This window comes from Stegostoma tigrinum, chromosome 7 (genome assembly GCF_030684315.1).
Source record: "Stegostoma tigrinum isolate sSteTig4 chromosome 7, sSteTig4.hap1, whole genome shotgun sequence".
In the NCBI taxonomy this organism is placed as follows: Eukaryota; Metazoa; Chordata; class Chondrichthyes; order Orectolobiformes; family Stegostomatidae; genus Stegostoma; species Stegostoma tigrinum.
The window spans coordinates 87,512,920-87,527,239 of NC_081360.1; the positions used below are offsets into that span (position 1 = coordinate 87,512,920).

At 41.2% G+C, this 14,320-nt stretch overlaps 1 protein-coding gene across 1 annotated transcript in view; it reads right to left on the bottom strand.

Annotated features, from left to right (window-relative positions):
- Positions 1-14,320, bottom strand: part of si:dkey-219c10.4 (high affinity cGMP-specific 3',5'-cyclic phosphodiesterase 9A) — a 100,175-nt gene that overhangs the window by 13,864 nt on the left and 71,991 nt on the right. The window contains exons 9-11 of the mRNA XM_048535131.2: positions 9,190-9,282; positions 6,420-6,487; positions 864-966 (exon numbers count right to left, since the gene is read on the bottom strand). Of these exons, the coding sequence (XP_048391088.1) occupies positions 864-966; positions 6,420-6,487; positions 9,190-9,282 (264 nt within the window). The remainder of the gene's footprint in view (positions 1-863; positions 967-6,419; positions 6,488-9,189; positions 9,283-14,320) is intronic.

The window sequence follows — 14,320 nt, forward strand, 5'->3', positions numbered from 1 at the left end:
GTAGTATGAATTAAATATTTCCTTAAATATAGGGACTAAAACTTACATAGTATGTAAGGTGTGGTTGCACCAAATCCCTGCATATTTGCATCAAGACATCCTTATTCCTGTGTACCAATCGTCTTTCATTAAGGGCCAATTTGCCTTTCTAATTTTACAATTTTCCATGGTGGGGAGAATGGCATTGGATATTGTACCATGAAGACACCAGACTCAGGGGTCTGAGATGATATAGTGAGCTTAAGGCCCAGAGCATGGATAATATGTTTTATTGAGATCTCCCTTCAGTGTCCAGATATGGGCTGTGTGGCTGGAGTGAGTGTGTTCCAGCTACATTACAGATCAGCTGTTTAACTTGATCATTTTCAAAGTCTAATGAGCTTTGTGTAAGCTCATAACCCAATCTTCCCTGAATGGTGGATAATTATATTGTGAGAAATGAGTTTCTGCAAGGAACCCAAATTCATTTAAAACAAAGGCATATGGAATGCTCCTATACTAAAAGTATATGTTTTCATACATTTCTGAAGGCCAGGATACAATGGAGAAATGCATATTGTTTTATGTTTACTAATCAAACTTCACTTTTCTTGCTCCATCATTTTGATTAATTGCTTTTCTTATTCATTTCTATTTGAAGAGGCCTCTTCATCTAAATAAGCTTTACACATCCCCTGTTTACAGGCCAGCGGTGTTCCAGTTTCTAATTGTCCACCTTATATGCATGGGAAATAGGCTCTATATAGAGCTCATATTCACCCCGGATAATACAGATAATGATACTATAGTGTAGGCTGTGCAGCAAATAGATTGACTGTGTGGCAGCAACTGTAAGAGCGTGGCTGAAATAACTTGGTACTCACAATGTCCTTGTGGTTTTTGTTGTGAAAATCAAAGACTGACACAATGGATCTGAACTGATTCAGAATTTCATTATGACGAGTCATGTCTGTGGCAAGAACACACCTAAAGGAAGATAAAGTTGACATTAGTTGAAGGGCCTCCAGAAGTGTACCTCCTCATACATGTCCATCGGTGCCTATTTCTGAATGCAGAGATGAACCTTGCCCACGAGCAACATCATGTGCTGTATGTGATGTTCTGATATGTGATAGGAACAGATAAGGTTTCTCCACTGCCAACCAATAAACCTAGCAGATTACAAAGAGTATTAAGAATGAATTTATCATGGAGATATGTACAGACAGGAGTTTCTATTTGCTTAGATCATGTTTTCACTAAAGCCATGTTGGCTTTATCGTGATACCGATAAAATATGGACTAATGATTTTCAAAGTCTATATCTTATTTTAATAACTGGATACTTTCATGGATTGAAATCACTTTAAAATGGGAAAATAACACTGACACAATATATCCAGGGCAAGTATTTAACCACGCAGGGTAGTCAAGTTTCAGGAAATCAATGTGAAATAAATGAAATCGTCTTGAACTGAAACTAATATTTTGTGAAAAGACATTGAAACTTGTGCACCCCAGCAGGCATGGAAAGGTTCTCATCTCCTATTTTGAATCACATCTCTATGGCAGGTTTCACATTTTGGAGATAAAAGACATAATCTGCTTTATCAAACTTAAAAAAAGTGAACTCAGACATTAAAATACGTAAACCAGCTTATATTTCAGAGAGCTGCTTGTGGCTGAACAGGATGGGGGTTGGATTTGTGACTGCAAAATTGGAGAAGCTCTCTGATTCTCAAGAACTCAAGAAGGAAACGTGCTTGATGACCGAAATGGGTAAAAAGAAATATCAGCACCCCACAAACTCAAAGAGCAACTGAAATGTTGGTTATTGTTGAGGATCCAAGACATCTATTAAACAGTCATGGTCTTAAGTTAAACATTTCCATGCAAAGGACATTGTAAGGTTTTCAAACTGTATTTCTTCATCTTCCTTTTGAACTGGATTTTATCCTTTTTAATTTTTGTATCTGTATGTATGTATCATTGATGTCATGTCATTAATATTTTAGAACATAGAACATAGAACAGCATAACACAGGAACAAAAACAAAGTTGCTGGAAAAAGTCAGCAGGTCTGGCAGCATCTGTGAAGGAAAAAACAGAGTTAACGTTTCGGCTACAGTGACTCTTCCTCAGAACCGTTCCCTCGTGTTGTGCCATGATGTAGTGCCAAACATGACACCAAATTAATCTCTTCTGCCAGCCCTTAGTCCACATCTCTCCACTGCTTGCATAGTCACGTGCTTGTCTAAAAGTTCCTTAAACGTCCCTATCGTATCAGCCTCCACCATCACCCCTGGCAGCACGTCCCAGATTCCTACCACGCTCTATGTAAGAAACTTGCCCCTCACATCTCCTTTGAACTTTGCCCCTCTCACCTTAATTACGTGCCCCTCGAGTATAAGACATTTTCTCAAGATCAGCAGATAAAAGAATATCCTCTCTCTACACAAGAAAGTCTTGTAATTGCTTCCTTACTGATACAGTGGGCATTGTTACATTTTTAGTAAAGACAGAGAAAGCCTCATATTGGAAATGAATTTTAATTATTTTTGAAGCCAATTGAGGAGGTTAAAATGAGGGGAGCTGGTTACCCTTCCTCACCTGGTCATAACAATTTATAAGACAGTTCTTCAATCATTAGGCAATAATGATTTTTATTATTTGAAATTTGAAGTGATTTAGCTGCTTTTGTGCAGCACTAAGAGTTTTGCAGCATCTCTGCAGTCTCCGTTCTGCTTTCTTCCAACATCTCTCAAGGCAGATTACTAAGTTCCTATCAAGCAGCGTTCACTTTGTCTGAAAGAATTAGAAATCCAAGTTTGGTGACAACACAATAAACAGCAGTGAATAAACAAGGCAAAATATCAATAATATATATGCAATTGGGCTGACATACAGCATTTGAAAATCAAATTTCAACCAACAAAGTTAAAGGAAAAAATGAAAGATGTGGAACAGAGAAGTGCCATGATACAACTGAATTACAGGCACGGAGAGGTCCTGGGAATAATAATATAAGCATCAATTTCCAGCTGATGTGATGCAGCAGTTTTAAAATGTAATTGAGTGATGAGATGGAGATAAATGTTCTGAGAATCTGCATACAGCATGCAGCCTTGCAGGGCACGGCAGGGCGTTCAGGAGTGACAAATTGGGCACAGGGCCACAAACACATAGAACATAGGACATAGAACATAGAACAGTACAGCACAGAACAGGCCCTTCAGCCCACAATGTTGTGCCGACCATTGATCCTCATGTATGCACCCTCAAATTTCTGTGACCATATGCATGTCCAGCAGTCTCTTAAATGACCCCAATGACCTTGCTTCCACAACCGCTGCTGGCAACGCATTCCATGCTCTCACAACTCTCTGTGTAAAGAACCCGCCTCTGACATCCCCTCTATACTTTCCTCCAACTAGCTTAAAACTATGACCCCTCGTGCTGGCCATTTCTGCTCTGGGAAATAGTCTCTGGCTATCAACTCTATCTATGCCTCTCATTATCTTGTATACCTCAATTAGGTCCCCTCTCCTCCTCCTTTTCTCCAATGAAAAGAGACCGAGCTCAGTCAACCTCTCTTCATAAGATAAGCCCTCCAGTCCAGGCAGCATCCTGGTAAACCTCCTCTGAACCCTCTTCAAAGCATCCACATCTTTCCTATAATAGGGTGACCAGAACTGGACGCAGTATTCCAAGTGCGGTCTAACCAAAGTTTTATAGAGCTGCAACAAGATCTCACGACTCTTAAACTCAATCCCCCTGTTAATGAAAGCCAAAACACCATATGCTTTCTTAACAACCCTGTCCACTTGGGTAGCCATTTTAAGGGATCTATGTATCGGCACACCAAGATCCCTCTGTTCCTCCACACTGCCAAGAATCCTATCCTTAATCCTGTACTCAGCTTTCAAATTCGACCTTCCAAAATGCATCACCTCGCATTTATCCAGGTTGAACTCCATCTGCCACCTCTCAGCCCATCTCTGCAATGTTCCCAATTTCCCAACAAGCAGTTTACTGGTCAGTGGGAGAGTAAAGTAATGTTGCAATACCAGCAAAGGAGAGGCTGGATTATCACAGAAAGGCTCAGGAACATTTTCTTGGACTGTGGAATGAGGCAATGGGAATTAGACCCTAACTTGTCCAAGCAGGACTCTCTTTCCAATTTTCCTTTGATATCATGCTTCCTTTCACTATTATCTGCTGATCAAGGCATTTAACTGGCATGGTACAAATGTTGCAGGAAGAAGATGTTTGAAAGAAACAAGTTTTTTATTTAATTAAAGATGAAGACAATTATGAGAAGTTGAGTAGGTTGAGCTTGTACATTAGACTTTAGGAGAATGAGAAACATATAAGATTCTCTAGTGTAGGTTAGATGGGCTTCAGATTGGGTTCACAGGGTCGGTGCAACATCGAGGGCTGAAGGGTCTGTACTGCGCTGTAATGTTCTATGTTCTTACGGGGCTTGTCAGAGTAGATGCAGAAAGGTTGTTTCTCCTTTGGGAAAGTCCAGCAACAGAGAGATTAATCTCACAGTAAGGGATCACCTATTTAACACAGAGATGATGAGGAATATTTTCCTCTCAGTTAGTGATGTCTGGAATTCGTCAATGCAGAGGCCTGTCAAGACTAGGTCATTAAGTATGTGCTAGGCTGAGATAGACTAATTTTTAATCAGAAAGGGATAAGGCAGGAAAATGGAATTGAGAAACAGCCAGGATCTAAATGAATGGCAGAGAAGACTCAATGGGCTGAATGGCCTGCAACTGCTCCTATGTCTCATCGTCTTAGAGTTTTATGGAATATTCAGTTTGATTTTTTTTTCTTTATTCATACATAGGATGAGGGTATTGCTGGCTAGGTAGCATTTATTACCCATCCTTAATTGCCCACGGGGCAGTTTAAGAGTCAACCACATTGCTGTGGGTCTGGAGTCACATGTAGGCCAGACCAGGTAAGGATAGCAGTTTCCTGCAGATCTGTTAATGGTGTTCCACCTTGACCATACGTTACTTTTGGTATTAAGTCTTGGTGATATTTAATCCTGGAGAAAAAGTTCAAATTCATTCATAAAGAAGTCCTAGAAGTAATTAGGCACAATAAACTGACAGAGACAGAGCTCAGAAGATACAATGTGTCATGAATAACAAAATGTGGAGCTGGATGAACACAGCAGGCCAAGCAGCATCTCAGGAGCACAAAAGCTGACGTTTCGGGCCTAGACCCTTCATCCTCTCTGATGAAGGGTCTAGGCCCGAAAAGTCAGCTTTTGTGCTCCTGAGATGCTGCTTGGCCTGCTGTGTTCATCCAGCTCCACACTTTGTTATCTTGGATTCTCCAGCATCTGCAGTTCTCATAATCACTCATGTGTCATGAATAGTTCAGTACAATAGAGAATTGGGGTTGAAAGCCCACAGGGATAATTGCTTGCTGTATCTGAGTAACACAGGAAAATGCACAGGGGTAGGGCTGACTTGGTGACACTTTTTGTTTGAAAAAAAAAATTGGTGATAGATCTGTGGATAAGAACTGGGATGATGTTTCTAGGATCCAGGGGACTGCAGTCCCTGAATATCTGCTAAATTCTATGCAGGGCTCAATGACTCATTGCTCAATCTTTGAGTACAGGAGTTTAAATTTCATGTTGAGATTGTACAGAACATTGGGGGGACCTCTTCTAGAATACTGTGTGCAGTTCTAGTTGCCCCATTATCAGAAGAATACTATTAAACTAGAGAAGATTCAGAAAAGATTTACCAGGATATTGCCACAAATGAAGAATTTGAGATATAAAAATACAGTGGAAGGGCTGGACCATTTTCGCTGGAGCATATGAGGTTGAAGGGTGATCTTATTGAGGTTTATAAAATCATGAGGGTGCAGTTAAGGTGAACAACAAGGGTCTTTTCAACACGTGGTGGAGTTCAAAACTAGGGAGCGTATTTTTAAGGTGAGAGGAGAAAGATTTATAAAGGACATGAGGGACAACCTTTTTACACAGAGAGTGGTTTGTGTGTGGAATGAAATGCCAGAGGATATGGTGGATGCAAGTACAGTTACAACATTTGAAAGATATTTGGATAAGCTCGTGAAAAGGAATGGTTTGGAGGGATTTGGGCCAAGTGCAAGCAGATGATACTAGTTTAGTTTGGAACATAGTTGGTGTGGACAGGTTGGACCGAAGAGTCTGTTTCCATACTGTGTGACTCTATGACTCTACTGTACAAGACCCTTGTAAAAGGGTACAAATGAAACTGCCAATTATGAACCTTCTTATGCTTTGATTGTAAAATAATATTCTTCAGATTTCTCATTTGGCTGTGCTCTATGATATCAGCAAGGAGCCCTCAAGCCACCCAGTGGTTATGTTATGAATAATTCACAAAAAAAACTAATCTCCCAGGGCGAATGTTAATGCTTACTTTATCATTCCTTCTCGAATCCGTTTAAACTGTTCTGTTGTCAAATTTCGGAATATGTTGTTTTCAGGCTGTAGGTGCCAGGAATAAAACAAATATTTACGAAATGTTAATCGTCAATTATAACCAAGAAACAACTCAGTAATAGCACTGGCATTGTCAAACAACTATGTGCAAAGCCATTGATTTCAGTATGCGCAAAAAAAAGGATGGAATCACAGGATAAGATTTACAAAATGCTAATAAAAGTAGACAGATCACAGATTATGATCCCCAAACATCAATAAAAATATCTGAATTCACAGATATGATTCCTGAAATGATTAGAATCAAACAAGATAGTCCACAAAAAGCTAAGTAAAATCCTCAATAATGCTAAATATCACATATTGAAGGCAAGTTTGACCTATTTAATTGCTGTTCAATTGGTGCATTCAATTGGACATGCTCACAAAATAAATATGTCAACAGATTTGAGAAAAAAGTACAGCATGCGTATTTAGAAAGAAATCACAAATTAGGTAAATTTTGTGATGTCCCTTTGGGGAACACACAAATTGGATAAGTTATCCTTAGCCACGCTTTGTAGCCAACTTTATATGGCCACTACTTCCTAGCCAGTTATACCTGTGCACATTTTGATGATTTCATTCAAGCAAAACAATTTAAATTAATACTTTGAAAGGCCATTTTGATTGGATGCTATGGATCATCCATGGATGGATCGACAATAAATGCTGGGCCAGCCAGCGACGTCCACATCCCAAGAACATGCAGAGGAAAGCACACTTTGTTTTTTAAAGGTAAAATTTAATGAAATATTTAATTGTATATTATCAGGACAGGTTTTATTCACAGGACAACTTTGAGGAAGTCAGAATAGAAAACTTGTCTTTTTAACATCTGGAAATTTGTCGGATATTACTGTCAAAAAGTGAGCTTGAGTACTTTATAGAACTTAGCAATACAGAAGCAAACATAGGAACAAGAGAAGGCTGTTCAGCACCAGAGCCCATTCTGCAGTTAGATGATGGCTGATCTGTATGTCAATTCTATTGGTCTTTCCATAACAAACATATATTTACCTGCCTTGAAAATTGTAATTGATCCTTCTGATAGAGTCATGATCAGAACTGCACACAGTATTCCATCTGTAACCTAACCAAATTTTTATAAAGTTGTAACAAGGCTTCCTTGCTCCTGTATAACAAGGTCTGTAGCTGGAGGAACGTAGCAGGCCAAGCAGCATCAGAGGAGCAGGAAAGCTGACGTTTCTGGTTTGGACCCTTCTTCAGAAATGGGGGAGGGGAAGGGGAGGTCTGGAATAAATAAGGATGGGGTGGCAGTGATAGAAGGTGGATAGTGGAGCAGATAGGTGGGAGGGAAGACAGACAGGTCAAGGAAGGAGGGGTGAAGCTAGTAGAGGTGAGTGTAGGTAGGAAATGGGAATGGGGATTGGTTAGTGAGGTAGGAGGAGTGGATAGGTGGGAGAGAAGACGGACAGGTCAAGGAGGCAGGGATGGAGGGGGTGGCTGGTCTTGGGATGAGGCCAAGGGTGGAGATATTTTGAAGCTAGTAAAGTCCAAATTGAGACCATTGGGCTGTAGGGTTCCAATGCAGAATATGAGGTACTGTTCCTCCAGTTTCCAGGTGGCATTGTTGTGGCACTGGAGGAGGCCCAGGATGGACATGAAGTCTAGGGAGTGGGAGGGGGAGTTGAAATGGTTCGCGATTGGGAAGTGTTGTCGTTCACCACGAACAGAGCACAGGTGCTCCAGAAAGCGACCTCCAAGCCTCCGCTTGGTCTTCCCAATGTAGAGGAGGCCACATCGGGAACAGCAGATAAATTAGACCACATTAGCAGATGTGCAGTGAACATCTGTTTAATGTGGAAGGTTTTCTTAGGGCCTGGGATGGAGGTGAGGGGTGAGGTGTAAGGGCAGGTGAAGCACTTCCTGCAGTTGCAGGGAAAAGTGCCGGGGTGGTGGGGCTAGTGAGGAGTATGGAGCAGATGAGGGAGTCGTGGAGGGAGTGGTCCCCATGGAAGGCAGATAAGGGTGGCGAGGGAAATATATCCTTCGTAGTGGAGTCAGATTGCAAGTAGCAAAAGTGACGGAGAGTGATGCGTTGAATCTTCCTTGCTCCTATGTTCTAACCCCTGGCTAATGAAGACAAGCATCCCGTCTGCCTTCCTCACTGTAGTGATCATAACGAGGTCAGCCAACAAATGTTGTTAAGGAGGGAATTCCAGAAATCCGAGCCAGTGACAGTGAAGGAATGATGTTCTTTTTTCCAAAGACACTACAGTGAGTGGTTTGCGAGGGAACTTACAGGTGCTGTTCCTAATTGGTCCAAGCACAGGGTCATGTGATGAATGGTCAGCGAAGGAAAAAGTAATGATGGGGTTCCGGTGGATGCTTACCAAGTACCATATTTAATGATGAAGTGGAACAAGGAGAAAGAAATACGCCATGAGAGCAGTGATACTGAATCTATTCTGCTTGTACCCACCATTACGACATTAAACAAATATAGAGGATTGAAATACGTAATTGTCAATAACCAAATATCACTATGTCAATGGCTTAATGGTAGACTTTTGCCTGTTGAAGGTCAACTACAGCCAACCTAAATTCTCCTTTAAACATATGGATACACATTTGGAAGATACAGAATATAATGTCCTGAAACATGTTTTAAATTTAACAATTTGTCTAATACATTTAATTTGGCATTTAACCTATGACTTTCTTAGGATTTGATGCCAATTTACCTTTTCCAGGATCTTAAAGGCCACAGAACAATGATGGTTCTCCAGGGGAGAGATGTCGTTATATCTCAAAGCCAGTTCTGTGCGAGCATTGATCTGAGGAAAAGCAAACGAACAGATCTTTGGTTTTCCACTAAACTCACTCGATCAATAACAAAGAGAAAGTGCACATTGATCAGCAGAATGCATTAATCACAACTTCAAAATTTCATGTGAGATAGATCTAACTCGAAGTGGCATATCTTAAACTACTGTCAATCACTACCTACCACACAGCAGGATGTGATCAATAATCCCATGCACTCTATGGACAGAATACAACAGCAGCGCTGCAGGTCAGATGTTTCAACATCGTGTAGTGATTGTAATGAAGTCAGCCAGGTGGACATCTGAGAGTATGAGTTGCCTGATTGGCGTTTTTAACCTGGTTCGATCAGGGGGCCCTGGTTGACAGATATAAACAGGAGTGTCAAGGGTTCTGCTCACTCTTGGAGCCAATTCTGTGCTGGCTGTATCAGTGTCATGTGTTAATTACATGTAAATAAAGTGTGACTTGATGGATGGCACATCAGCCTTCATAGAATTATTTCAGTAGCAACAAGAACAAAACATGCCTTTGAAGAGTTTTGCTTCCAACAGTCGTCTTTGAGTTGGGGTAATCATTTCTGGAATCATTCTGTTATTTGGGAAGCTTGACTTATTTATTCCTGTCAAAGACTGAGCCCAGTATGAAGAGGGAATGTGTTATTTTTTCCAGGTAAATGACGCTGGGGCAGATGAAATGCAATGAGCAATTCCTCTGACACCTTGTGGGCCCGCAGGTCTTTCAGTTATTAGGAGTCTAACTTTCCCAGAGCCACCAGGTACTAAAACCTTTCAAGATGGATTTATGAACCCAAGCCTCCTCTAATTCTGAGATGCTACCAATTCTTCTCAATAGCTTGAGAACCAGGGGAATTTGTATCAGGATTTTTGATGAGGTTAAGACGAGTGGCAGAGGCATGTGATATTGGATTTAACCCTAAGTGAGATGCTGAGAGACTGTTTGGTATTTGAGATTAATGATGTGACCATGCAAAAGTGCCTACTAGCTGAAACCCAACTGAACTTCGGGCACTACAACTGGCTTCGTCATTAGACAATAAACCTAATTTAAATTCAATAAACCTAATTCTAATTCTAGGAAATGTGACAAGGCAAGTAGAGCTCATGACTTACACGGTATTCCAATGGAAGTGGACAACCTTGACAGGCCAATTGAGCTTGGGGAACACCACTTGAGTGAAGGCAATTGAATAGCCTCATTCAGGACATACCCTGAACAGAGGGATTCAATGTCAACCTCCAGCAAACCTGAAAACAAAGCCAAGCTTCGGCCAAATGATTGCAATTCCGGTTAAATGAGGATCACCAGAATTATGCTACAATTAATGCCCATAAGGGTTTGTAACAATATTTGAGTCTGCCTTTTGGAGTATCATCAGCCTGTGCTATTTTCCAGCAGAGAATGGAATACATTTTACAAGATCTACCCTAGATCACCATTTATCTGGATGATATGCTAAAAACCAAGAAGACCAATAAAGAGCAATTAGAGAACTTAGACATGGTGCCTAAATGTTTCTCCAAAGGAGTTGTACACCTTAGGAGGGGAAAATCTGAGTTCCAGCCACCCCAAATGACCTGCGTTGGCTGCAGAATCGATAAGACCTGGTTATACCCATTGGAGGATAAAGTGAGGACGATCAAAAGTGCGCTAGCTTCCCTCTGTGTACCAGAGCTTCGGTTTTACCTTGGGTTGGTGAATTATGACAGAAAATTCATTAATAACCTGGCCTCCATCTTGGCACCCTAACATCTGTTATTGAAAAAGGGTCAGCCTTGGAAATGCCGAGATGTAGCCTTTAGGGAAATGAAGAAGCAGCTATTGTCGTCTGAAATATTGATGCAGTACGATCCCAAGTGAGATGTGCTGCAAATACGCGATGCTTCCCAGTAGGGTATTGGGGTAGAATTTGTTCATGATAACATATGCTTCCCAGAGCGTGGCTGATGCCAAAAGCAAATATGCCCAGATAGAGAAGGAAGGTTTGGTGGTCAGCTTTGGTGTGAGTAAGTTCCACCTATACCTTCAAAGTTATAACTTGTAAAAGTAACGGGCCACAAACCCCCGCTAGGGCTACTTAAAAGGGAATGGGGTCATGCCGCCCACAGCTTCAAGTCGAATTCAGAAGTGGGCTCTTATTCTGAGTACATACAATTGTAAATTGGAACACCATCCATAAGGCCAAGCGGCAAATGTGGATGCCTTGTGCCACCTCCCACTGGTGGATACACTACCAGTAGTACCACCACTAGAAGAGCCCATTCTGATTTCAAACTTTCTGGATACCCTTCTGGTCATTGCTGACGATATCACACTGCGTGCCCAAAAACATTGTGTCCTGACAAAACTAAAATAGCCTGTGGTGTTGTGGGAAATGAAAGGGCCATTACAACCAGAACTGTAAACTTTCTAGCTCTGGCAAGATCAGATCACTATAGAGGATGGAATATTATTACGGGGAGCAAGAGTGATTGTCCCAAGCAAAGCCTCAGGAAAATACTGGGCACACCAGGCTCCAGAGGCAGGCTACAGTCTGATACAGTATCTGAGACAGAGTCACAGGACCCCGAACTGGTGCGGAGACACCCCAGGAGAAGTATTGGGTTATGTTCCAGGATTTAGAAGGAGAGGGATACTGTGAATGGAATAAGGTCAGCCAGGTTGACCTCATAGAATATGAATTCCCTGATGGGGGCTGTTAAACTGGCCCAATCAGGGAGCCCTCAGTGACATATATAAACCTCAGGGCCAACTCTGAGCTCACTGGATCAGTATCAAATACCACATAAGTGTAAGGAAAGGATGACTTGGTGATGATGTACTGGCATCTGTGGAGTTATTTCACAGAACTTCCCAGAAACCATGATCCGTGTGTAATCTTACCTTCAAACAAAAACCCACATTATTGTTTTACAAATCCTTGTTGTGTGGTTGGTATTTTTACAACAAATAAGAATATACAGTACACTGGACCAAATTCACATCTCCAACTTAAAGATACCAGAGGCACTATAATTTTAAGAAACTTGTAGTCAGGTATAATGCAAGTAAGTTTTTTGCATGCGTATTAACTAAAGGTATGCCATTTGTAAATAATGTCCTTGCTAATTTGTAATGACATCTTGACGGTAACAAATAACTCCAATGAGCTTTGAAGTCTTGTTGAAATAATAAGTAGGTGACAAACCTATAAATGTAAAATCCTATGCACCTCCAGTTCCACAGCAACTAGGTTCAGTACATTAGGTTTTAAATATGCCTCAATTTCTCAGCTTCTTGATCTGATCAGCCATGTTTTATCTCTGCTGTAGCAAAGGACGCGTCTTTTGGGATTAGCAGGTAGATAAATTTAGAGTGAAGATATGGAAGAAAATATCTAAAATTTGGATCATCCAAAGATAAAGTCTTTTCCTAAAAAAAAATGAACAATTGAAGAACATTCCCATTAAAGACCAGAGTGGATTAGCATCATTATTGTAACATTGATGTGCAGCTGCTTTAACTTGGATCTTGGCACTAAGCACAGTCTACAACTTTACCATTCTCAATAAGTTGCACCATTTTAGGAGCATGTTGTGTTTGTCATGTGAGTGCATTAGGAGATGCATACCGCCTCAAATCTGCTGGTAATTCAAATTACCAACAGCTCCAAAGTCTATTCACACTCTACTGTCAGCAAGGTAGATGTGCCTTCCTCCTAGACCTGAACTGTTATGAGATAAGAAAATTGACCACTAGTCACATCTGATTACTTTTCTCCTCCTGATGTGAAGCTGATTTACACATCCTGTTTTTAATCTTCCCAGTCTATCAGAGATTACAAATATCAGGTGGGTTCCTCTTGTCATTTCTTCATTCATGAGATGTGGGCTATTGCCTGGCCATTGTTTGTCTCTAATTGCCTTTGAGAAGATGGTGGTGAGCTGTTTTAGAATTATCATCGACTCATAAAATCCCTACAGCGTGGAAGTACACTATTCAATCCATCAAGTCCACAATGACTGCCCAGGAAACATCCTGCCCAGACCCAGCTCCCACCTGTAACCAGGCATTTCCCATGGTTAATCCACCTAACCTGAACACCCTTGTACACTATGGGCAATTTAGCGTGGCTAATTCACCTAACCCACCCATCTTTGAACTGTGGGAGGAAACTAGAGCATCTAGAGGAAACCCATGCAGAATGTGCAAACTCCTCATAGACCTCATCTGAGGTTAAAATCAAACATGGGTCCCTGGCACTTTGAGGCAGCAGTGCTAACCACTGGACCACTGTGCTGTACTGCTTGCTAGAACAGCTATAGTCCTCAAGGTGAAGATATGCTCACAGTTCTGTCAGAGAGGGTGCTTCAGGATTTTATGTCAATGACAGTGATATAATCCCAAGTCAGAGGTACCAGGTTTGAAGGGCACTGTTGATGGAGTGTGGGTGAGTTGCTGCAGCTTATCTTGGGGATGATACTGCCACTATGCATCAATGGTGAAGGATATGAATGTTCAAGGGCGTGGATGTGCTGTCAATCAAGTGCGATGTTCCATCCTGGGCAGTGTTGATCTATGTGTGTCATTGGAGCTGTTCTCATTCGGACAAATGGAGAGTATTCTAGCACACTGCTGACTTGTACCTTAATTGTTGATAGTGAACAGCCATTTGGGAGACAGGCCCAACGGTGATAATCCCATAACATGAAAAGCTAAACTCTGAACCAAAGAAAGCTTTGATACAACACCAACAACCTACAACCCAACAAGCAGTAAGGTTTTGTCTGCCCTTCGTCCATCAATTACCCACAATGATAGACCGGAGAAACTCAGAAATGCTATCATGGAGGCCAGGTGAGAAGGGACCTTCTGATCTTCCAGGAATAATTAAAACCTACATACTGAGCCTGTGGCAGGAAAATATGAAAATACTGGAAAATTAAGCTTATTGACCTCCCTGGATTTCATTGTCCAATTGTAAACAGCGATATAACATGGTGGCTTGGGTACAGTAATTTTCCAATTTGCACAAACACAACAGTGAAG